This window comes from Apteryx mantelli, chromosome 13, assembly GCF_036417845.1.
Source record: "Apteryx mantelli isolate bAptMan1 chromosome 13, bAptMan1.hap1, whole genome shotgun sequence".
Lineage (NCBI taxonomy): Eukaryota > Metazoa > Chordata > Aves > Apterygiformes > Apterygidae > Apteryx > Apteryx mantelli.
In genome coordinates this window covers 19,574,053-19,598,610 of record NC_089990.1, presented here as the reverse complement: position 1 = coordinate 19,598,610, position 24,558 = coordinate 19,574,053, and the positions used below count along the sequence as shown (strand labels likewise).

At 39.2% G+C, this 24,558-nt stretch overlaps 1 protein-coding gene across 1 annotated transcript in view; it reads left to right on the top strand.

The window, feature by feature from the left end:
- TENM1 (teneurin transmembrane protein 1) overlaps positions 1 to 24,558 on the top strand; it is a 250,817-nt gene that overhangs the window by 87,123 nt on the left and 139,136 nt on the right. Inside the window, exons 3-4 of the mRNA XM_067304283.1 lie at positions 1,422 to 1,662; positions 14,721 to 14,959. Coding sequence (XP_067160384.1) covers positions 1,422 to 1,662; positions 14,721 to 14,959 — 480 coding nt within the window. The remainder of the gene's footprint in view (positions 1 to 1,421; positions 1,663 to 14,720; positions 14,960 to 24,558) is intronic.

The following is a 24,558-nucleotide window of genomic DNA, read 5'->3' as shown; positions in this document are numbered from 1 at the left end:
GTCGCTGGTGTTCTGGGACCTGCTGCCGGTGGCCCTCGGTGGCCGCCCCGGAGTAGCGCTGGGCCCCCACGCGTCCTGTGTCATACCCACTGCCCACGGGCACCACCTGAACGCCCTGGGCATCCTGCAGTCAGCCAGGAACCCTTGTCTGGACAACCCAGCCAAGCCCTCAAGGCCGTCCAAGCTTGGAAAGCAGCTCCTCTTCCTTCCCAAGGAAGTCGTGAACGTAGGGGAAGGGCGTGAGGGTAACATGCGCTGGGCAAAGCTCGGCTGGGGGGGTTGCTCACAGATTCTCGAAGCATCTGGGGAAATTTCATTAGTTATGTCCTTTGAAAGGGTCAAAAATTACCTCTCGGTAACTTGGTAACTTCTAAAAGACAAGATTTAGGGACTGGAAGAGTTTCAGGTTAATAGCCTCACAGTTCGCTCAGTCTGGCAGCAGTTTTTATTCAGCATCGTTTGCAAAGTATTTTTTGTCGTTCCTTTACAGAGGAATTTCTTGCCTCAGTTCTCCATAACTTCATTTCTTGCTGTACTGAGAGGCTTTGGAGACTCTCGTGGGGAGTGGAGACAACACGATTTTATCGTCCCTTCAAAATGCCGTTATTCTGTAGTTGCATCTTCCTTTTGCCAGCAGCCGAGCTTGCTCCAGCCCAGTCTGCACCGAGGCAAAGCGGAGTGGCCGCGTGAGCGCGCGGTGCCGCGGCGCCTCGGTCCCGCCGCCCCAGCGTTGGTCGCACCGCCCCCGTTTACAGCCCGCGCTGGTGCCTGCGGGCTCCGGGGCCGCCTTCAGCTGCCGTAAAACCTTTTCTCAGGCGTCTGGATAATTAGTGCTCCAGGTAGTCTTGAGAAGATCCGCTCCCCAGGTCTAATTTAACAAATACAGTAAAATAGTAGTAGAAACATGTTAACCTTATTTTGTGGAGGATGCTCGTTAGGCGGTGGTTTTGCAAAAGGAACTGCTGAATTATTTTCTCTTTTGAAGTGCAAGATTTTTATTCTTATAGTGTGTCTGTTTCTTTCACAGCTGTTCTTAAATGAGATTTATACCTGATGAAATCAGTTGGTATCTGTGCTGTAATTCAATGTCAGCTTGATTTATTTGTTCTTTACCCTCCTCCCCAAAAAATCCTATGACAAATTACATGAATGCTCTGTCGTCTTCTTTTTTCTTTGTTTTTTAACTGAACTGAACTACAGTGCTGGAGCATGTGTAATATTCCTTATTCTGTATATAATGCTCTTTATTTCATTAGAGTATTGTATTTTAAATTATTTTGCAAGTTGCAGTAACATTTTACCGATACCCGCGTTAACAGTGTGATTGGTTGCACAGCGCTTTAATCCCGTTAAGTATTGCGTCGTGCTCTCCCGCTCTGTTCTGAAATTACAAGTCGCCGTGGGTTTCTCTGTTGTTTCAGACATGCCAGGTAGCCCCCACAACCAGTTCACGTTCAGGCCGCTGCCGCCGCCGCCGCCACCGCCGCACGCCTGCACCTGCAGCCGGAAGCCGCCGCCGCCGGGCGACTCTCTGCAGCGGAGGTCGATGACGACCCGCAGCCAGCCCAGCCCCGCGGCCCCCACGCCCCCCGCCAGCGCCCAGGAGTCCGTGCATCTCCACAACAGCTGGGTCCTCAACAGCAACATACCCCTGGAAACCAGGTACAGACCCGCCCCCGCTGCCCAGCAGCTCTGAAACGTTGAAAAACAGTTGGGGCGGAGGCGTCACGTTGGCTTGAGAAGGTTACAGGGAGTCAGATTTGTCATCCGGGCCCTGCCAAAGCACTTTGATCTGAGGCCGTGTTGTTGTGCACTGTATTTATTTGGTTCGTCTAGGTCATTAATGCTCACAAAGGAATGTTTTGTAAAGTTTGGGAAGAGACTGATTTCTTTAAGGTGTGTACGTTACACAGCTACGTTAGATTTGATTTGTGTGCAAGCAAGATTGGTGCTTGCATACGTGTGCCACCAGCCCACCTTCTCCCAGGGACATTTTGCCCAAGCAGTAATCGGCGAATAGGGGAAGTTTTGTTTAACTGGTGTTCTCTGGCAGCTCTGGCGTCAGTTCAGGCTTTGACATCCTGGGGATAGAAAAGAGATAGGAAATAATACTAAAGTATTTTTTTCCTCCATGTTTGTTTAAACATGTTAATGCATGTATACACAAAGAATACCATAATCATTTGATAATACAGAAATGATACAGGCCAAAGACATATATTAAACATGAAAACCTTAGTTTCGGGAGGCAGAGCACGGAGGGTTCAACTTCAGAATCAACCATAATTTACCACAAATAATCTACTTTGGAAAATCATGGCAAGCAAATACATTCTGTATTCAGAAAACCTGTGATTCAGTACCAAGAATTCTGCCTGCAGAGGTGCATGCACAGCTTCCTCTGACTTTCTGGCCCTTAGCTTCTTTGTTCCTGGTAAGTATTAGCTAATTTGATGGCCTTTAAATACAGTTGTGTTTGCTGACTTGATGCATATAATAAGCCCTTGATTTTCTATATTTCTCTTCCTTTTAGAATCATTGTGAATATAGCACCAAGAAGTTTTGACTAGGGTTTCCTTTCGGTTTTGACATTCTACAATGTAAAAAGCACAGGACTCTCTGAAAGATATGTGGTGATACTCAGATGAACTGACATTGGACTAGTCTGACCCAGAGAATATAATGTAATATGCATATAAATGTGGGTGTGTGTATGTATATGTGTGTGTGTGTGTGTGTGTATATATATATATATATATATATATATATATATATGGAGAGAGAGATTTCCAGTTGCCAGTTATCGCAATTATTTAATCACTGAGACCCTTTTGATTTTATTACATAATTTAATTTTAGTATAAATCTTTAAACACATAACTGCTGCTAAACAGAAATCTCATGTAGAGTGAGTCTGTCTTTGAAAGGCCATTAAACTGGAATTGAAGAATGAGCCAGTTCATTCTGAAATAAAACTTTCCTTTTTTGTCTCAAGGATATCTGCTTGAAATACCACAAGAGAATCAAGGAGGAAAGAAACTTTTCTCCCAGATTGAACATACACAAAATTTTAGTCCCCCTAACACCTCAATCTGTGTTTTTTCAAACTTATATCAAATAGACAAAGTGAAAGCAATTTTTTAAATGCTTCTATTTGAAATTCATGTTTAACCACATTTATCCATATTTCAGAATATAATTTTGTTATTTAAGATTGAATAAAAATAGAAAACATTTAGCTTTTTGGAGATGAGAACTTGAGAGGAAAAAAGTGATAATAAAATAACAGTGAATAATGTACATTGAAAACTATAAAAAATAAAAATTTCCAGTGCTCATTCATCAGTAAGTATCAGTCAAATTCTATTATTTCTTAAATAAATTTTTAAAAACCTCAATATTCCATAAATGGTTAGAATCAGAGTTCCTGTTTACGTAATTTTTATAATGATAAATCTCTCTCATTTCTGTAACAAGCTTGTATATCTATACCTTCTGCTGCATCTGAACCTGATCTGCAGGCATTCTGGACCCACTCAGTCCTTTCTGGTTCTCTTCGGTTAACACTTAGGTAGCTCTTCTGCAGCCTTTCTCCATCTCTATTTGGTATTTTCCCTTCAGCCCTCCTTATTGGGGGAAATGCTTTATGAATTTAGATTTGATTTGTAAGCTCTTCCATTTTTATGGCTTACTGTCTTTACAAGTTTGAATCTTTGCATGAAGGGTGTTATCTAGATATATACATATCTAGATAGGTTTGGGTCCTGGTGAAAGGGCTATGCAGTGGATTAGGAATGCAAACGGAAGAACGTACCGTGGGCTACTTACAAACCTTCGGTGGCTGTTTTAGCTGATTTTGTGCACCCTCTGGTAGCTAGCTGCTGCCTCTCATGAAGCTGGCTGCAAGGCTATATAATCTTAAAGATGAATCTACAAAACTGTTCACCAAGGTTTATCTGCAGTTTATGTAGGGACAAGTGATATAGCAGGGGAACATTGTAATAAAAAATGTTTGTGGTCGCCACTTCCCAGAAGTCCATAGCACACAACACAGTCTTAGAGGAGGAAAAAAAAACCAAACAGTTGGAACTTTTTTTTCCCTTCTTTAACAGGGAGTGATTCAGATGGAGTTGAAAACACTGTGGCCTAATATCTGGATCCTCTTCCCTTTCTCCTCCATTAATGTTCAGCCCTCCATTAAAAATAATCCTACAAAATAAATGGAAACATGTCAATGGCAGCTGTATTTCTGTGCTAAATATTTAATAGTACAAAATCTACCTAATATATATGTACCTAATATGTATAAGCAGATTTTATTTTTTTAATTTGGAACATTTGCAATCAAAAAGAAGATTTAGAGACAGTAATTGATTCCCTACTGTAATAACTGGACAAAAATCACAGTGCACATGTTCAGCCTTTCTATCCAACAGACTCTCCAGTTAATCCATAAACAGCGCACGTGTTTGCACAGTTTAGCTATCGCCGCATAATATGAGAGAATTTTCAGACAGGAAAAGATTTCCTCGCACTAATCGTGTGACGGCAAGTCCTGCTTCCTCTGAATAGTCAGAAATGAAGCACATTTGTGAGTCGGCTTGTAATGGTAATGTGTCACATTTACATGAAAGAAAACTCTGTAGTTCTGAAAATATATTTAACATACTAACTAGAAATCTATTCTTATATAATTATGCTTTGAAAACCTGCATTAGACTGAAAATGGGTGTGGTAGAGACTTATACAGAGGTGGTATGTTCCAGAAGTTTTTCTGTAGAGTAAAACTGTTATTTTTTTATAGAAAAGGGCTAATCAGAAATTCTGCAAGTGTTCTGTGCTTCGTCTAAAGGTGTTACATGCATGGACTAATCCACGAAACACTCTTGCCAGGACCCCACCTGCTATCCCAACTTTTTAATGAGTAGACTAAAATAGAAAGGTGAAATGACTTGTTCAAGTCCACACCAGCTTTTGGCAAAGCCAAAAAAAGAATCTAGGTCTTGGTCATTGCCAGGGCCAGTTCCCTGCCTCTGGCTGGTGCTCTGACTCTGAGCAGCCCAAATGGAAACAGGGAGTAGGAACACCTTTACGGCTTCAGAGGACGAGATGTAGAATAGTCCTTGATGAAGAAACTGGAGAAAAACTGTACCTGTAAGAAGTGTAACCGCTTAACCTGCCAGCTGACTGTGCTGCAGCCTTCAGGGCTGTATGTGCCTGTGAATGCAAATGTGTGCTCTATCTGTATGCATGCACATGCAGTACTGAAAACAGCCTATTCATTATTAAAATGACTTAGGAACATGCAGTAATTTTGTTGTGTCACACAGAAAATAATTTGTAAGTATTGCCAGAGAAAAGACTGCAAGGTTCCCTCGCATCACATAAAAACACAGGAAACATTGATTCTCTTTTTTAGCAGCATAATGTTATTGGGCTCTTACATAAATTGATTTTTCTTCTCCCCCAGAATAAAGTACTTGCAACCTATTGCCTATTCCCTTCCTTTCCACTAAAATAATTGTTTTTCCAGGTTTCATAGATACTTTGCTCTAATGTTTCAAATCTTATGATTTACAGTGTTATACATTGTCATTATCTCTGACAGCCCCATTTGAACATGGCTTACTGCTTTTTACGGAGTATGTTTTAAACCTTGACGATTCAGAGGAGTGTGTTTTTCATCTTCTCTGTTCCCTGTTAGTAGACTCAGTGTTTGTTTACGTATCTGATATTTTGTTTTTTTCTGGTGCTTGCTATTTTTTTCATTTCAGTCAATTTCCAAAATACAAAGAAAAAAATAGATTTTAAATATATATTTCAATTGATAGTATTTGTGATCCTCCCTGTATTATGCTACAGTTCCCTCTCATGGACAAACCATGGGGCATGCTTATTTTGAATACGGTTTTGCATTTAGGCTCCCTGAGCATTAGGTGCTTGTTACTTTGTGATGTTTAAGTTCTCTGTCAAAACATTAAAACTTACCTAATTCTGATTTTGTTTCAAAGTGTGTATTTTTGGTCCTGTATTTTGTGCTTCAGGATTTTACATACTTGCTTGTTCCTTCCTTTTTTAAATCAAATTTCTTTCTCATTCCTATAACCCATTTAGCAGTGTTGGCAGTAAGGTTAATGCTGTGCTGAATGGACTGAAATCTCCCTTCAATGCGCTGGCAATGAGCCAAGTCCTGTGCAAAAGACAGCTTAATTCAAGCAATCTTCTCACCATGGTAATAGCTCCTCTGAAGGGACAGTGAGGTACCAGACCATGAACCTGAGATTCAATTATCATTAATTTTTATAAAACTTTAAAGTTGTAGGATAATAAGAGAAGAATTTGGGGTTCAAGGCAGTTGTGATTTTTAGTTATTATTCAGCAATATTTCAGAGCCCTAAAATTTGATTCTGGTTCTAAGCACTTAAAAACTTTAAGAGTTTTGGACTTCAAGAAGTTTATTCAACCCCATATACAGACAGAGTCATTCCTTTCTATTTTATGTAGTTGTTTAAAGTGTGTATTTAAGACTCTCTGGATTTCTATTTTCTTGAAAATACATCTTGTTTGTGGTGCTTTTTAGTATGATCTTAACAGCTGTCACTTACCAAAACATTTATTCAATACTGTGGTTTTCCCTTTTTCTTTTTTAATCAATCAGTCAAGCTCATAATTATTTGTGCTATTCAAAACATATATTTTTAGCCTTCCAAACCACAGAAACCTGTACATACTCACTCTTGGTCAGTTTAAGCTGGAGTCATGCTACATGCAGAAATAATAATAATAATAATAAAACATATAAAAGTACATGCACACACACAGTGTGTTCAGTGTGAGACCTTGGAAGGTGTATGTTTTCTCCTTGGTCACTTCATCATCCTGAAAACGTTGCCCCACTGCAAATGCAGAAAGCGCTTTTGTGCCTTCCTTTTCCCACTTTCAGTTTTTCCACAGCAAACAGGAGGGTTTTTTATGGCTCCGAAGGCAGACAGGTGTTGATGACCATAAAGCACCAAGCAAGAAGACAATTACTGTTTGAGCAGTGCAATTCATTAGTAACTTGTTTGTGAATGGAACTTACTCCTGAGTTAAATGACCTTACATGTGGTTATTCCAAAAATAAATGCAGGGGGATTTCATTTATGATCTTTCCTTCAAATCATGTTGTTCACTATCTGCTGTTTTGACATGGCTCTTGTATTTTGTCATTTTCTACCTAATTAAGCAATAAATCTAACCTACAGAGAGGCTGATCATATTAAACACAGACACATGGCAAGGGTTAGAAATTCAAAGTCCCATGTGTTTTCACTGCACAGAAGAAAAGATCTAAAAATATTTAAGACTTCTGAATTGAAAAAGATACATTGAAAGCCATAAATATGACTATGAGCTTAATATAAAAGCTGTAAATATGACCCTAAATTTAATAATGCAAGGATGAAACCACCTTTTATAGAAATAAAAATACAAACATTTGTCAACTCAATGAATTACAATTTTAATGTCTCCAGCTATGGCACTTGAGGCTCTGTCTTCTTTTGAATAATTTGGAATCTAGTCCCTATAAGGCAATTTAAATTGTTTGTATACTCTACTGTAATTTTTCTTTGGGAGAAGGTCAGGTTTGGGCTTCCCTGGAACAGTATGATAGTATTTGTATGTGCAAGTATTTTTATCCAGACTGAATATAGTAATTTGAAATGCCATGCTGTAGATACTCCTTGCTCATTTTGAATAATGGACTAGTGTATAAAGTAATAAATAAGAGTAAAAATATGTTGTCATTTTATGGCCACCAATAACCAAGTTAGCCTGGTAGCTTTCTATAAAACACAGTATTTTCATTTACTAAAACAAAAGCAGACTAAATATAAATTTTGAAAGAGAAAAATATTAGCAGGTTAATACAGAGGGTCTCATCTGATTTGGAAAACAGAGTATATGTAGCAGAATGGGACACAGATATGCAGAAGATCGTATCTTTTCATTTTAAGGAGAAACTTAAAAATTTGGAAGGTTATTGCCTGGAAACAGGTATCTCTCCCCTGGATAGCTTACTTCCAGGAATTCTGTTCTGGAAGATCAGAAAATATTTAGATAGGTAATGTGATATACGTCTTGCTGAGTTGCGTTTGTTGAGAGTGTAATTTGTCACTGTTGCAGTACAGCTTGGCTTTTGACTATCTGCATGTGAGTGTAGGTATTTGGATGTAGACTCACCTGCTAGTAGTAAAAGTAGGAAAGAATATTCATGAATACCCACAGGAGGAAATACATGGCAAAGAGAACTGTGGGGCAACTATTTCTACTTTAGTTATCTCATATTCATTTCTTTGTTTTAAGCCATGCTTATAATCACAGACGTGAGCAACAAAATCACACTATTGGTGTATGTTTGTCCTTCTCACTTTATGATTTCAAAGTACCTTGCAGATATTATGTAACTATTCATTATAAAACCTTTGTAAATGGTATTGTAAGTACTATCGTTCTCATTTTACCAATGGAAAATTAAGAAATTACTGAAAAAATAGAATAGACCATGAGCTCCCATAGTGTTTGCACCACTAATCCCTGTGTACATTGACCAGTTTTACTCAGATGTTGTTTGAAGTGTACTGTAATCCACAGAAAAGCACTTTTGAATTGAACAATATGGCATTAGTATAGCAATGTCACTGTATCAGAACAATAAAGCACATACTAATCTATACAAGACTAATTTCTGCCTCCAATAAGGTAGCTTTTCTTTTGGCTGCTTTTTCAATAAATGGCCAATGAAACCGAAGAAGATTGTATTTCAGATGACTGTCCCATATTAGAACTGTTCTTGATTGATTTTTGGCACTGTCCTGCATTTATATAATTATTGTCCCAGATTTCTGCCGGGGACTTGAAAGCTGAGTTACCTGGTTAAGGGAGTGAGCTTGCCTAGGGCAGCGACAGCAAGCGAGTCGGCATCACGTTGCTTTTGTTGGTGCTCTCTAATGAAGTGATTATCAAGGGACACAGTCTTTCTACATCCTTTCATGTGCAGGGTCACAGGGCTAAGTTTTCAACACTATGCCAAGTAAACACGAGTGCGTAAAGGGAGGCAATTCTATGTAAATGATTCAGAAGGCAAATCCAGCTCAAAAGGGAATTAAAACAATGCAGTTGTATTCCCAAAGACAAATCTCTGATGGGTCTTTAAATGAATTTCAATTATACATATAAAGATAGAATCATATAATAAATTAGCTACATACTTTTCATGACCATTTCCCTCTTCTTTCATCCATGTTCTCATGAATAAATAGCTAGAATAGGGCATAGCGCTGCACAAGATACAATTATAGGTCAGATTCTATCTGTAATTATGAGTCATGTCTTATAATTCACTTACATTTTTGCCATGTTGGTTTTAAACAAGACGGTATGGTTAGTATATTATTGTTATAAAACAGCTGTCTTGTTTTTGTACTATATACTTCACTGAGAGCCGTGTGGGAGATAAGGAATGATTTATACACCAAGGTCCATATTCTGATTATTATCTAAGTTTAGGAGTTTCCTTCTCCCCACCCCCGTTCATGGTACAGAGTGGGATGGATAGAAGATCAGTAAAGAACAAGTCTCTGATTCTTTCCAGCGTCACAGGAGATATTGCATGACTGAAAAGGGCCATGAGCATGTGGTCAGTGCTAGCCAGAGGAGATGGACAACTATATCAATTCCAAAGCTGATCTTCTGGCTACCATCTTTACATGTTTTTTGGATATCAGAGAGCATTCTTCCTATGGTTCAATAATTATGCTATTGAAGAATTCCCTTTGCTACTTCTGTTAGCATCTAAATTAGAATTATTTCAATTGTCTAGTTAAATTTGAGTATATAGTTATACAACTTAGTTAAAAAGAAGTTGAAATACTTAAATGACCAAACTGAAGACTTTCTAGCTTTGTTGTCACTTAGTTATGCAGTAAATTATTATGCTTTTAGTAACTGCTTCTTGAAACTGAAATGCATACAAGTACAAATGTGTTCCTACTTGGTTTACCCAGGAGAAATGCAGACAAATCTTTTGGCCAAGGCATTGTAAGATTTCTTTTGCATTTGTATTTCTCCTAAGTCCTCCATTGGATTGCTTTCAGATCTCCTTTCATCCTTCATTTTTCTCTTACAAATTTGTAATTTTTAATAAAATGAAGGAAAACATGTTGCAATGTACAAGGTAGACATCTAGGCCTGTAAATTGGAGGTTGAAACACAGGGCAAAGGTTTAGAGCTTACAGAAGCAATGCCAGGCCCTTGGCAGAGTAGAGGGGCATGGCTACAGTATGGCATAAAAAAACACTTTCTCAGGATTTAATTAAGGAACCCTGTGTGTGGTTAATCTAGTTTCTGTAATGGTATTGCATTACCATCACATGAATTCAGCTGGGCTGTTGCTTCATGTGTAGCTTTTGTAGGACTTGGGTTGCCACTGCAGGTAAGAAGCCAAAAGTATGTAACAAAACATCCTGACAGAGAAATGTGTAAGCAAAGAAATGAATTGCCATTCTCTGTTTTTCCTAACTGAGAATTCAACGCTTTTGTGTGAGCTGCACTCTTGAAGTTATGTGCCGCTCGTCTTGAGGTAGAACAAGAGCAAGAACGCTTAGATGAGCCACGGGAAACTGCTCTGTTACTGAAAGCCAGCTTTTCTGCGACCAGCAGGACTAAGGGGGCTGCTTGCATGCCTTATGTCACCTGAACTCCCCGATAAGTCCCTGTCTGAGTGGGCGAGTCAATGCAGCAGGTCTGGACCTTGGTGCTCCCAGCAATACCCACCCCGAGTCGTTAGCCGGGGGGGCACAGCTGGTGGGAGCATCGCAGAGGGGATGAGGAGCTGAGGTCATTAATGGGAGCTCATTAGGGCTGGGGTCCCCTATCTCGTTGCTGGTTTTCACGAGACCGGTAGGATCTTTATCTTCCTGTCAGATTTGCTTGCGAGAATTCAAAGTTCAAAAGTTTTGGATTTGTAGAGACGGCCAAATAGATAGGCAAACAGACATGGTGATTACATTAAAAAAGAAATTTTTCTATGCATGTTTTGTACAGTCAAATTATTACTGAGCCTTGAATATTTTTATGTCTTGGAATTATCAGTGTTATATTAAGTGACTTTTATTTCACAGATGCCTTGCAGTTTATGTCTTGTATTTCTTTTTCTAAGAGAATAATATTTTCATCTTTATGAACATTTTTGACATTTTTGTGAATATTTAGAACTTTTCTACTTAATGTGAGTGGTCTTATCTATCATTTGTATAAATCCTTTGATTTTTCTTGTGCTCTCAATTCAAAAAAAAGCCTTACCTTTTCTGTTAGATTGAATATTAAGGCACATACCAAGCTGTAGTCACATATAAACTCTTGAACTGCAATTTTTATTATTTTGCTCTTTAGAGAGAGGCTGGTACTATAGAATTGATAGCAACGGTTTACTGTGCCCTAATGTCCTTTGGGAACAGTGGTGTGCTTAGACAGATGAGTAGTCATCTGAGTTTATGAGAACATAGTCGCAGTCTAGCTTTGGAAATTTGTCTTTGTGCCACCAGTGTTTTTCAAATTCTATAGAAATGTCTTGAGGTACTCATTATTCGCTCCCCAAAATGGAATGCATAAACAATTGCAGTTTGTAACGCTTTCTCAACAGTATTTCATTGGTAGCTCACTTGCAGTGTAGCGTTGCATCATAATCTCAGTTTTATAACAACAAATTAGAGCTATATAAATTCTCCTGTGTGTGATTATAGTTTTCTATCTATCTGAAAGGGTGTGAGCTGAATCCATCTTGTGTGTACTCAGATTCTCATGCTCTTCTGCTATTAAAGAAATCCCTCTGCACGCTAGTATTTTACCATCAGGCTATCAAGCCGCATTTATAAATCCTCATGCAAGAGAATGAAATTATTCCTGGCTATTGATTGCTAGGCTATTAGAGCTTTAATAATAACTTTCAGTTCAGCATCTCCTTGCCTTTACCTCTGGTATCTTTGAACTGTGCTCCATATAGGACAATCAATACTGCCAGTATCAGACCATTTTGCAGTAATTTCCAAAATTTTTAAATGAAAAAGTATCAAGAGAGGTAGGTTTTTGTCATTATGTCCTGAACATGTAAACCAATTAAAGAACTATTGACTGGTTAAAAGAAATTTATTATAATACTTTTCTTATTTTATATTGTGATTTTGCTCCTGGTCCCTTGAATATTAGGAGGAATTTAGTTGTGAAGTTCACCACCACCACCAAAAGTCTAGGTGGCCATGTATCATGTTAACTGCTGACCAAAAAGTAAGACAACCACATACTTGCAAAAGCCTTCATATGTGACAGTGAAGCAGTCTAAAGAAATACTGAAGCCAAAATAACCAAGCATATTTCAATGACCTGGTATGAGGGAAGCAGAAGCATATAGTCTTGTAGACAGTTATTTCATTGGAATTTATTGCGTTATTTTATTTGAATTTAAAATTTTTGAGCTCAAATAGTTACAGGGAGCATTAACATGTTCAGAGCATTGTCATTATTAAGGGCCATAATCTATATATCTGCAACTATGAAATCCTAGTGAATGGGAAAGCAAATTGGACTGTATTGTCTGACATACCCCCAGGATGCTGTACCATCAAATTCAGTTGTCTGTATTTGGCTCTGTTTACATGTGTAGTAAGGATGAAGCCCAAGTATGTGTTATTCAACACAGCAAGTAATGCAAAATTTGGCTCCCAATGGTTTGTCAAAAGAATCCATGTATGTAGGCAGTGTAAACTGTAATGCAAGCTAACAAGTATTCTCATTTACATTTTATGTAACAACTGCCTGAAAAAAGGCCCTTTACAAGTAAATCTGCTGTGTAGTATCTTTTTATTTTCTGTAATCTGGCATTTTGGAGAACTGTAACCTTTCTTTTAAAATGCTACAGTGGAAACAGGTAATACCATACTCATTGCACCATCTTAACAATTACCTTTCCATGAGCATGGATTTACAATATTCTTATGTCAAATGTCACAGCGTGCTCCTGTTTCCCCCAAGCGTTTGATTCTGTGTGCGTCCCGCTGTGGATGTGCCAGAGGAGTCCTGCCAGAGTGATTGATCTGTATATGCATCCAAAACTTCTCTTGTGCCTTCCTGAAGGTATCAAGGTACATTTGTCATTTGAAAGGCTGCAAATGATGTCAATGCTCGTCCATGAGCTTCAGCTTGGAACCTCCTCTGTGTCGTTTGGGTGCATGCGTCGTTCCCCATGGCTGTCAGCCCCTCGTCCCGGCAGCCCCGGCACGCGGGCCGTGGCAGTGCTCGCCCTCCCGGGAGTCTCGCGCGGCTCGCGGACGAAGGGAGACGGGGATCGCGTAGGAGCCGACAGCAGCGGTGCTGGCGTGCTGTTGCGAAGCTGGGAGCTCGCAGGAAGGGGCATACGGTTCAGAGCACCTGGGCTGCAGACGGGGCGCGTCAGGGTCTGGCTCCCAAAGCAAAGAGCCGGCTGGCTCGGGAGAGCTAGCGCTGCTCTCTGGAAATGCCGTTGTGATTCAGGGGTCGGTGCAGCTGGCTACAGAGACATATGGGCTAAAACAGCCGTTCCTGAGCGGCAGCTCTGCAGCCAGGGCAGTCCTTGACACCGCACAGCTTGTGCGAGCAGCTTATCCCTTGCATAAAACAAAGGAAAGAAGTTGCAAAAAAACTGGTGTTTCCAGAAGAACACTTTGTGTGGTCAGACTTGATTGTGTCCTTTACTGCCGCAATATCTGAGCACATAGGACAGTAAGTTATTTTTTAAAAGTTGAATATCCCTTCCCTAATTCTCCTGGAGAGCACTTGCCAGTCCTGATAATCTTCCATCTTCCTACAGATAACCGCTCTGTATTCATACACCGGAGCCTATTCTGCAAGGCGCATCTCTGTACCTTATTTTTTATGCTCATGTCAGTCTTTGCTTGGGTGCTATTTTTTCTTGAAGGCAGTCCTCCCACCCATACTGAAATAGGTCTCCAAATGAGCTTGCTAACTTAGTATATTTGAGAATCACACACAGCAAGCAAAAGCATTTGAAGAAAAGCTGCTCTCGGTATAGCTCAATTAAGAATACTAAACAGATTGTGTACTTTCCTATACAGTAACTAACATTTTTCAGATGGGTTTTCCTTGTGGATTTTCCACTAAGTCTCCATTCTCTCTTCTTTTTATTTTTTTTCCTGTTCTCTGGCGAGAATCCGTAGTAAAAACTAAATAAATGAACACTCAGAGTGGTGGTGGCTGCTGCGCTTCCTCTGTGCTGTCGGTAAGGTGGGCGCAGCCGAGCGGTTGTGTTTGGGGGCAGAGGGGGCCCTGCTGGCCGAAGCTCCCTGGGCGCCCGGCGGGCAGGAGCCACGTGTGCCGAAGCTGCCGCCGCGGGCAGCAGCGCCCGTCCTGCCCGTGCCCCTCGTCCCTGCGCCTAGGGGGAACTGCTGGGCAATGGTATGGGGTGCATTTACCTTGCATTGTGTAACTAAAAAATTACTGAAAATCTTGCGGTGTGGTTAAAACGCTATACTTCCAATGCAGAGGGTGTTCGAGTATACGTTTTCCTGTCTTTCATGTTTTCTGTAGACATATGCAGTATTTGACATGCTACAATGCTTATGCAGTTCCTTTCACTTTTTAAGCACAAACTGGTGTTTACAACATGGTTCTTTGTCTTCTTTTTGTAGGCATTTCCTATTTAAACATGGATCTGGGTCTTCAGCTATCTTCAGTGCAGCCAGTCAGAACTATCCTTTAACATCCAATACTGTTTACTCTCCACCTCCTAGGCCTCTTCCTAGAAGTACCTTTTCTAGACCTGCCTTCACTTTTAACAAACCTTACAGGTGTTGCAACTGGAAGTGCACTGCTTTGAGTGCTACTGCTATTACAGTTACGCTGGCGTTGTTGCTAGCCTATGTTATCGGTAAGCCTCTGTTTCTTTTCTACGCTGAATTATTCTTTACCTTTTCGGTTCTGTTGTCATGCTTGCTTTTGCACTAATATAAATACCATGTTTTACTAATAATATTTGCCATTGCCATGGGTGCTCTGTAAATTCTGGCAGGCAAAATACTAGATTGGCCAGAGGTTGCATATGACATGGAATTCTCATTAACTTTCTACTCCGTTGACTTCAATACTGCCTAATAGAGAAAGAAATATTATTCAAGATGACATGTTTGCACTAGCAGAGGACTCCTGATTTTAATTGCTGTGATATTTTTCTTAAATTAAAGGTTTGATTTTCATATTAAGACTTACAATGTTGTTACTTTTAAATATTTTTTCTTAAAAGATATTGATAACTCTCTATTGTATTTTTGCCTTGCTGCCTGCCTTTCGTTTCTGTGATCTGATCAAAATTTAACACTTTCATATTTTTCCCTTAATTCTTGCATCATTGGTTAGACTTGTAGCTTTAAAAATACCTAGCACTTCATACCATATTTTCTAAGACATATTTTGCTGTGCCTGTATTGAATTTATGTTTCAGAAAAGCATTACATAGATTGAAGTGCACTTATTTAATTTCAAACTCATTTTTGGTAAGCAACTAACTTGACAATTTTGTTATCACAATAGATTGGTAGGATTTATCAAAGTAGCTAGAAACTCCTTCCTTTTCTTTGGAAGATAAATGCTGAATCATGCTTGGAGTCAGTGTGATTAAAATCATACACTAGAGAGCAAATCTTTTTGACTTACTATATGACATTTTGGCTGAACATTAATTTCCACTTTGGTTTTGCAATCTGAAATATAAGTATTACAAGATGTTCATTATGCTGAATCTTAGAATGTGACTGTGGCTTCTATAAACACATGCAAGTCTAATGAATTTTTGCTTGTGTGATTCACTTTCTCACATAGACTCTTACTTCATTGATGTAGCTGCCAGTCTGCAAATAAGCAGGAGCCAGAGTATCCCCAGCATCTTCGAGCTTGAATAGGAATGTCTCTGGGTTTGTCTGAAACAGTAGTTTGCACTTGTTAAAATTTGTGCAGGGATATTGAGATATACCTTCAACCAGAAGAGAAGCCGTTGGTTTTCTGTATTCCCTGAATAAACATCTTTATGACGGATTTGGGTTTCTGAACCAAGTCCCACTGAAAATTCCAGTCATTTTGTTTTTCGCTGTATTTTTGGTCCCACAGCGACAAAGGTCTAGTTACTATCAGTGAGGTGTTCATCAGGAGGGATTTTTTTCTAACACCCTGATCTAATGCAGATGGGAAAGCAGATTTGATCATTTCTGGTGTATGATTATTTGAAAGCACCTGAAGATCTAGTAAGCTACATTAATTGCAGATTTACATAACAGCTGGTGAGCATATGCCCTCAGTTAGGACTGGCTGTATAATTTTTGCAGCCTCATCTGTTTGCTACATATATATCCCACCCACACCATCTCAGTTTTATCATGGATGAAACCCTGCCTGCTTCATCCCTGCCTAGATCGCAGTCTGCCCCTGGGAGAAACTGTTTAAGTTGGCAGCGGTGCAGTGCTGCACGCGCTCAGCCCGAGAACGCGGTGGGAGCTCCGTACCACTGTGAGTGGAAAAGCCCTGCGCGAGTTCCCTGGGGGCTTGTCTGTGTTTATCTTCACGCAGCACCGCAGAGGTGTTGCACGTGTTTTCTTTCTAACTGTTAAGTATTGGCTAGGCAGTACTAGGTAAAATTAGTATACGTTTATGTTTTATATTTTATAGATATTTCTACTGCCCTTTTCTATAGCAAAATATAAATTAATGTTTCTGGCTCGGAGATTTAGAAAAACTTCCAAAGCACACTTCGTTCTTTCTGTTTGCCCCAGAAATTTTTCAGTTGCAAAAGTTTCCTTGTAAATTCAAATACTTGTTAGCTTATTCCAAATTAATATTTATGCTGCCTCTTTCTGATTGGTTCAATATTTAAATATGTTCATAGTCTGTTCTTCTGAGTCAGGTACCTTAATTCTTTCCCTTTTGTTAAGTATGGATAATAGCAAATAAACCGTTTTCAAAGTTCAGTTGTTCTTAGGGTTTCATACTTGCATATCTTTTCATGCCACAAATTTAAATGTGCAAGTTTTGAATAACAGTAGGTGAATATACAAAATCAGACTGCATGCAACGCTCTCCAGTTCAAATACACGCCAGCAAGTATTTTCTTTTCGCTGTGATCCGCATTGCCTCAGGTCCCTCAGTCCTTGCTCCAGGAAGGTTTCCTTAAAGTCAAAGGGAGTTAGGTGTGAGCGAGGACTATAGACTTGGGCCCAAATTGTAAAACAAAGTTTGTATTACTTTCAGGATCAAACCTCTCTGTGATCAGTTCAGTGGTTGTTACTGGAAGGATGAGGGAGAGCTTGTAAAGGCAGAATTATTTCCATCATATGTTTTATGGCATAGTCTACAGCAACCTACAACGAGCTGAGATTTCAGGCCAAATGAATGTAGGTCAAAATTTAACATCTAAGCTTTTTTTTAATGCATATCTAATAGCTTAAGTGTGCTTTCTCAAATATCTTTTACTACTGTTAGATGCAAGAGCTACATGTTACTGTTAAAAAAAAAAAAAAGAAAAGAAAAGAAAAAAAGCTCCAAATCTAAGCCTCAGACCAGAACAGGCCCAGAGTCTTGGAAATTCAAGGCTTATTCCAGATCAAAAATTTGCAAATGGCTCTAATATTTATAAGGAACCAACCCAGATCTGTACCATATTGGTGTAAACTGTCATTGATTTCTTTTTTATCAGAAGATAAATTATCAAATTTTTCTTCTTTTATTTTTCAGTCTGTCTTTATTATCAATAAGACTCAATACAGAAGCTTTAATTGGGAACACATATTTCTTCTGCATTTTCTATCTTTTGAACTCCTAGTCAGTTAAAAAAAAAAAGATAATATATATTTTTCTCTATGTTCCCATTTTTGCCCTATAATTCAGCATGTTTATTATTTGGTCCTTCTTGCTGAAATAAATTTGAGTATTATATGGACAATAAGGAAATTACAGAATCCTCTAAATGATTGTATAAAAGCTGATTTATTGAAAATCTTTAGTCACAGTATTTAGTTTAGCAAGTAAAACATATTTTCACTTTAACAGGAGTAATTTCTATGAATAGGTTGTAAAGTCATAGTAGTTACTACATTAAGTGCTCATTTCATAAAGAGGGTGTTTGGTGGTCTCACTGTAAATGCATTGAATTATTTTTCTATTGAATAAAGGCTTATATATTTTTTTCATATATGTTGGCAACAATAATGCATTCGTGCCCATCTGGAGTACAGTTGCTTCAATTAGTCTTCCAAGAAAGCAGTAAGACAAACGAACACATGTAGCACCCCGAGAAGAGGGGAGGTTAATGCATTTCATGGGTGCTTCAGAAGACGCTGCAGCAGCCTCACTGGCCCTTCTTGGGAGCCCGACCACGCTTTTGGGCAGTGAAGCAGAGGATTGGACTAAGGCAGAGTGAAATTGCCAGTGGAGTGAAAGACTGACTAGGAGAAACAAGGCATCCGTGCTTAGGACAGCAAAGTCGTAAAGTGGGCAAAATCTGCCTCTTAGCACTCGCTCTGTCTGGAGGGTGTTTAAGCTGTTCTTGTTTTAAAGGTTTAGGCAAATGTGCAAATGAATGCTCAAACTGAAAAAAAAATTTTTGACTGTACTTGAGGAAAATTATAGAAATACAGTTACAGTCAAAATTTTTATTTTTGATTGTAAAACGGAAACAGATAAATTCCTGGCTTTGTGTTGATGCATATTTCTCTCTGGCGTGAGGTGTGTCTAATGGCTATAACACAGATTCCTAATTATCACATGAAAGAAACGACCATATCTGTTTGATTCAATGCAGTCGATGCTTGTGTCTCTGTGCTCATCTATTAGTCTGTGCTGCTATAGGCTGTGCTGATCATTCTGGAGAGGTATCGCTAAATATTCTCTTTTTTATTATCATTGTAAAAAAAAACCTTAGAATCCATCACCAATTAAAAAAGAAATTCAGCAAAAAAATTAAAAAGAGTACATAAAGTAAATATAAGAGTTAAAATAAGAAGTAAATATTTTTTCTGTAGTTCTTCACTACCACACTATTTTCTTTAAATACAATACAGTGTTTGATGATGTGATTGTTTATCTAGTCAGTTATTTTTAGCCCATTATTCACTAGGATTTTTCTTCCATGATATCGTACCCTTTTATCAGTATCTGATTTGGACTTGCAAATCACTGGTCCTATTGATCAAAGGTGCTGTACTCCAACAGTTCCTATCGATTTCAAGAGGAGATGCAAATGTTCAGTGCCTCTGAAAATTGGGTCCCGTGTTGTTAGATCTAGCCATCTCTGACTACAAAATGGCTATTTTATACACAAATGAATTCTCAAGTATGAATGCAAAGTTATCCCTGCCCTTCGCGATATTATCACTATTTGTGAGTAGGCAGTGGGGATGGGTGTTAGGGGCAGGATTGCGCTCATATGCAGGGCGAGGAAATTAAAACCTCTCTGCTGTTTGCCGTTGGTTCTCTCATTTCTTACACTCCGTAAAAGGCAGAGGAGTGATGGTTTTAGCAGCGGAAAGGCGAGGCCAGATTTTGAGGACGTGTATCTCAGTCCATAGATTTGTAACATTGGTGTTCTGGCTTTATACAATATAAAACAGTGGGGAAAAATAGAAACTTTTGAGAACTAGAAGTTACGCAGAGAAGGCTGAAGCTGTAAATTTGCTGATTTCACGCCGAGGAGTCTCGTGGTATAGTACGCACTGCTCCATGCGTCAGGCCTAGGCGCGCGACTCCGTCGCGCTGGGGAGCTCGTCGGCGGGATCGCCCTCACTGAGGGGCGCACGTCGGGGTTCCCAGCGGGGAATCGGGGCGCCTCCTCTCTGAGCCGGGGTCTCGCTGGCAAATCTGGTTTTGTCGCAAACCTTCAGCTACGCTGAGGAGAAGGCTTGACAGCACTGTACTGTTGCCTAAGATTAGGCTTTGTTTGTTCCCGTCTTTAACAGACGGCTTAGCAATGAAAAGTGAAACCAGGCTAATTATTATATGTCTGAGTAGGAGGATTGCAGGGGAGGGGGGATATTTTTATTCTCAGGTATAACAAATATATATAAAGAGGACACTGCTTGAGATAGAGGAGAATGCTTGGAAGTTAAGATGGATATAAAAACTATATGGTCCAGAATAACATATCACTTCAATACAGATCCAAAAAGAAAAAAAATGGTAGGATGCTACAGGCTGAATCCAGTATTAACAGTCTCAAATTTCATTGTAGTAGAATGAAATTAGCATTTTATCTACAAAACAAGCCTAAGAAAGAAAGGCACCCCGTCTGTAGGTTGGGATTCAGCAGCAGAATTTGATTCTTGACTCTTAGCTGTATTAGATTTTTTCACATTAATTCACCTTTACACTGCCCAAATGGAACTGAAGAACTGATGTGCAATGTGGCTTTATGCCACAGTCAAATGCAGTTTTATAAGCAGAACCTGCTAGCAGTTATAGCAGATAACTGCTTTTCTGGCACTTGGTCAGAGCAGGTGCAGAAGGAATAGTCAGCTGCAGATCTACTTTCTACTACAGCTCTTCTAAAGTCCAGGCTTCATGGGGGATGATCTAGTGAGATTTTCTAAAATAACTAAAAATAGCACAGAAAGCTAAACAAAAGCGTATAGTGCAGGTCAACAATTTGGAGAAAATTCACATTTCTAGGATTTCAGTCCTCTGAAGTTCATCTTGGGGGTTGATAAGTACTTATTGCACAGGACTTTTTTCACATCTCCTCACTATGAGAGCCTGTTTTACACTTGAGCCAAGCCTCTTATTCATATACTGCCAAACATGTAGCACAGGAGTTGACAAGCTGTGCTTACACAGAAGGTAGGTAAGAATAAATTAAATTAGATCATTGGCTTCATAGCAGATGGCGGGTTAATCCAGTTTGCGAAGTCAGTTCTGAAAAAAATGCTTATATGTTTGTGGATATTTACTTGAGTATGCTGCAAAATTGCAAGAACTGAGTTACCTTATCTGAAAGTGACAGTTTGTTTATTTAAATGTTGAACAAAATAAGCAATCTGGTCATTTACTTCACAGGTAAAGGCCCAAGCTCTGGTTCTGAACAGTTCCCAACTGGTTTTGATTACAAAAGTAATATAAAGTAACCAAAAATCTGCCTCTGGATAGAGAAAATCCCTCAGACAGCATAAAGCCATATTAGCTTTTCATGTCATTTTTCCATGAAGGAAAATTATGGGTAGGATAGAAGATACAGGCCTTTAATTTATCTTCTGCAAGAGATCTGTTTTATACCTAATAATTATTTTTTCCTAAGAGGCATAATAAATTAGCCAAGAGAAGCTCTGTGCTACCACAAATAGAATCTTCTGTATTCAAGATAACTCATGTAAAGTTACCTTGAGTGACTCCACCCTGCGGTGTCCGGAGAAGAAACTTAGGTTCGCCATAGTCACATGGCACCCCCCCGTTCTCTTTAGCACCGCCAAATGTAGTAGCTGGACTAAAATCCTTATCTATCTTGTAAAAACTGTACATCCACTTTTTTGCTTCAATTTTATCTGAAACTTTATTTGAATTAGACAGGGCTATCTAAAAATGTATTAATGATTACAAGTAATATCTCCAGACATTTTGTAAAGAGGGTCAAATTTTGCCTTTAGATGTATTTGCCTGCCTCCAGATCACCTTAATCAGAACAGTGTAGAACTCTGCTTATAGCAGAATGCAACTCATAAGTAACAGAGAGCAGAGAAATAATATAATGGTAGAGGAGAGGTGAATATACTGAAGGTTCAAGCAAGCCAAGAAAGAATATCTTTTCAGATGAGATTTGCAGTAGGATGGAAGAATCAAGCAAACACAGGAATCAAGGTGGATATTCAAGAATGCCATGTAAAGAAGCAAAGTTGCTAACAGCAGCGTGAATATTGCCACTCAGCTTTTATCTGAGAGGTTTGGTTAGACCCAGATGAGGGGATAGGGGTTGATTCACTGCAGCCCTTCCTAACTTTAAGTAGGAATTTTGCAGCTGTGAAACTTGATGCTAAGAAGCTGTTTAGTCTGCCCTTACCCAATAGTCTATGGTTTTGCTGGAAACTGGAGAATTCACCAATGATCTTATGGTACCCTGCCAGTAGCTAAGATATTTTAAGTGGTGCAAAATATAAGATATCTGATTGCAAAATTTCTCTGGAATGCCGGGTGGCCAGAGCCTAAGTAGATTTTTGCTTTTTCTGTAATCGCAATGTAGTCATCAAACCCCGAGGGCTGTTTTTGTGTTCTATCGGAAGTTGGCCTGTGCCTAATAGTGCATCTTCAGTCATAATGGTGAGGTTCAATGCCATTGAGGAGTCAACAGCCAGCCCTCAAAACTGCTGTAGGCAGGTCCTCCTCTCTTTATAAACATCAGTCTGGAAGACTGAACTGCAAGGAAAAGGCAGATGCCTTCCTCAGAAACCAAATCTCTCTCCTCTTTACCCAACACAGTTGAATCTTACAAATGTATTTATATGGTGGTAAAAAACATTGTGGCCTTGTATTCAATTCCACTTCAGTATCTGTGTCATCCTTTCAACTGGATGTTGAGTTCTTTGTGTACAGAGGGGAAGAGCAAAAGCCAGAAATCCACTGGAAAATTAAAAGGGAGATTGACTCGAAAGAGAAGATATTTGATTATTTTATATAATAGAAAATATTGATATTTTCAATAAAAGTCAGTACATGCAGTACTACTTACTTGTCTTTACGATCTTCTAAAGAGAGTTGAGAGAGATATAGTTGAAAATTTTAAGTTAATCTTACTTGGTGAAGTATCTGAATATTTAAAATATGATGCGTGTACAATATAGGAAACAGACTTCATCAAAATTCTGTCTACCTTAGGTGAAAGAAGATTATTGGTGAAAACAAAAGAGGGAAGCTCAGGCTCTGTGTCTCCTAAATATACGTGTATTATTCCCTGTAGTTATCTTCTGGAAAAGGTATCTCTAAGAATTAATGGCTTTTGGTGCTGTATGTAGTCTGATTACTACTAGAGTAATACCTAGATCTGAAGGTAATTTGTCTAGAGCTACAGTTTGCCTGCATACCAACTTGATAGGTAATGTAATGAAAGTCAGATTTATTTTAACATTGCAAGATGACCGGGTTTCTACAGTGATAGAAGTCAGTCAGTTTAGTTCAGGTAGAACTTATTTTCATAGCAATGTGCTTTGTTATTCAAGTACTCGAGCTCTACGCTGTTTAACGGGAAGCTGGTCTGCCAGTATCACACACGGTCTCCCACAGACTAGAAGTCAGGAGTCCAAGGCTGGCAGAGACCAGCATCTCTATAAGGCAGTTGGTGTTTTTCAGGGAGGAAGCAGACTGTCAAACATACATACAAACAGTTTTGCTAGCTTGCCAAGCTTTGGCATGAACTATAAAAACAACAGCACTTCCTCAGCCTGAAGGGAAGCAAGCAAACTAGTCGAACTGGTGCGAATGGATGACAAAATGCATAATGTATGTAATCTGGAAACGACAGAGAGTAAGCAAAAATATGCATTACATGTTCAGTCCTTTTTTTGTGACGTGCCCTCTGTAGCACACACAAATACTCTCTTAAGATAGATACAATAATAACAATGAAAATAGCGTAAGAAAGTATAAGTTATGTTTCATGATTGTATGACCACTAAAAAGTTTTATATATGCAATTATGCTTTGCATCCACTGTTAATGTTTCATGTATTAATATAATTATTTTCATTAATATAGATTAAATATGTGTTCATTAATTATCAATCCCATTACACTTTGTTCCTTTTTGTTGTTACTGACTTTTTAAATCATAATAATGCCTAGAAGCTCAGGCCAGGAGCAAGAGCCGCATGCTCTGGAGTTGTGAAGGCATGCTGATTTCTGTTGTACCTTTTTTACGTAGCAGTAATCTGTCTTGCATTAATAAGCTCGAGGATCAGAGCATGGGTCTGTGTGATCTGACTGCAAGCCCCCTTTTCAAAGCATTATCGCAGTCCCTTGGCAGTTTCCAGTCAATGGAATATGAAGCAATCGAGGCAAATCTCTGTCTTGAGAGCTCTCCTCTGACACTGGAGTAATCCTCTAGCATCTCTTCTGGGGAGTGCGAATTTACATTTCAGTGGTGTCTCCAGAGACCAGATCTGATCTTGAAGCCGTGGTCTGAGAATTCAGTAAACTTGCCTCTCTTCTCCTGAAGCCAGTATGAAAATATAAATGTGGCACAAAGTCTGTGTAGTGTCACCTCACTAATTCAGTAGAAATGCTGTCATTTGCCTGTGCCTGACTTGGCTCATATTTCTACTGCCGAGTGATCCAGGAGGGCACAGATCTGGAATTAATGCTGGTGGATTGGCAGCTTCGCGTTCCAGTGGTGGGTTTGGCAAGCCCTGGGCAGGAGCCCATTGGAGGCATGGGTTTCTGCTTTACAATTTAGTTGTTAAGCATGCAAGGGAGACATGTGAGCAAACACCCAGAAAACAGATGAGGACTGCA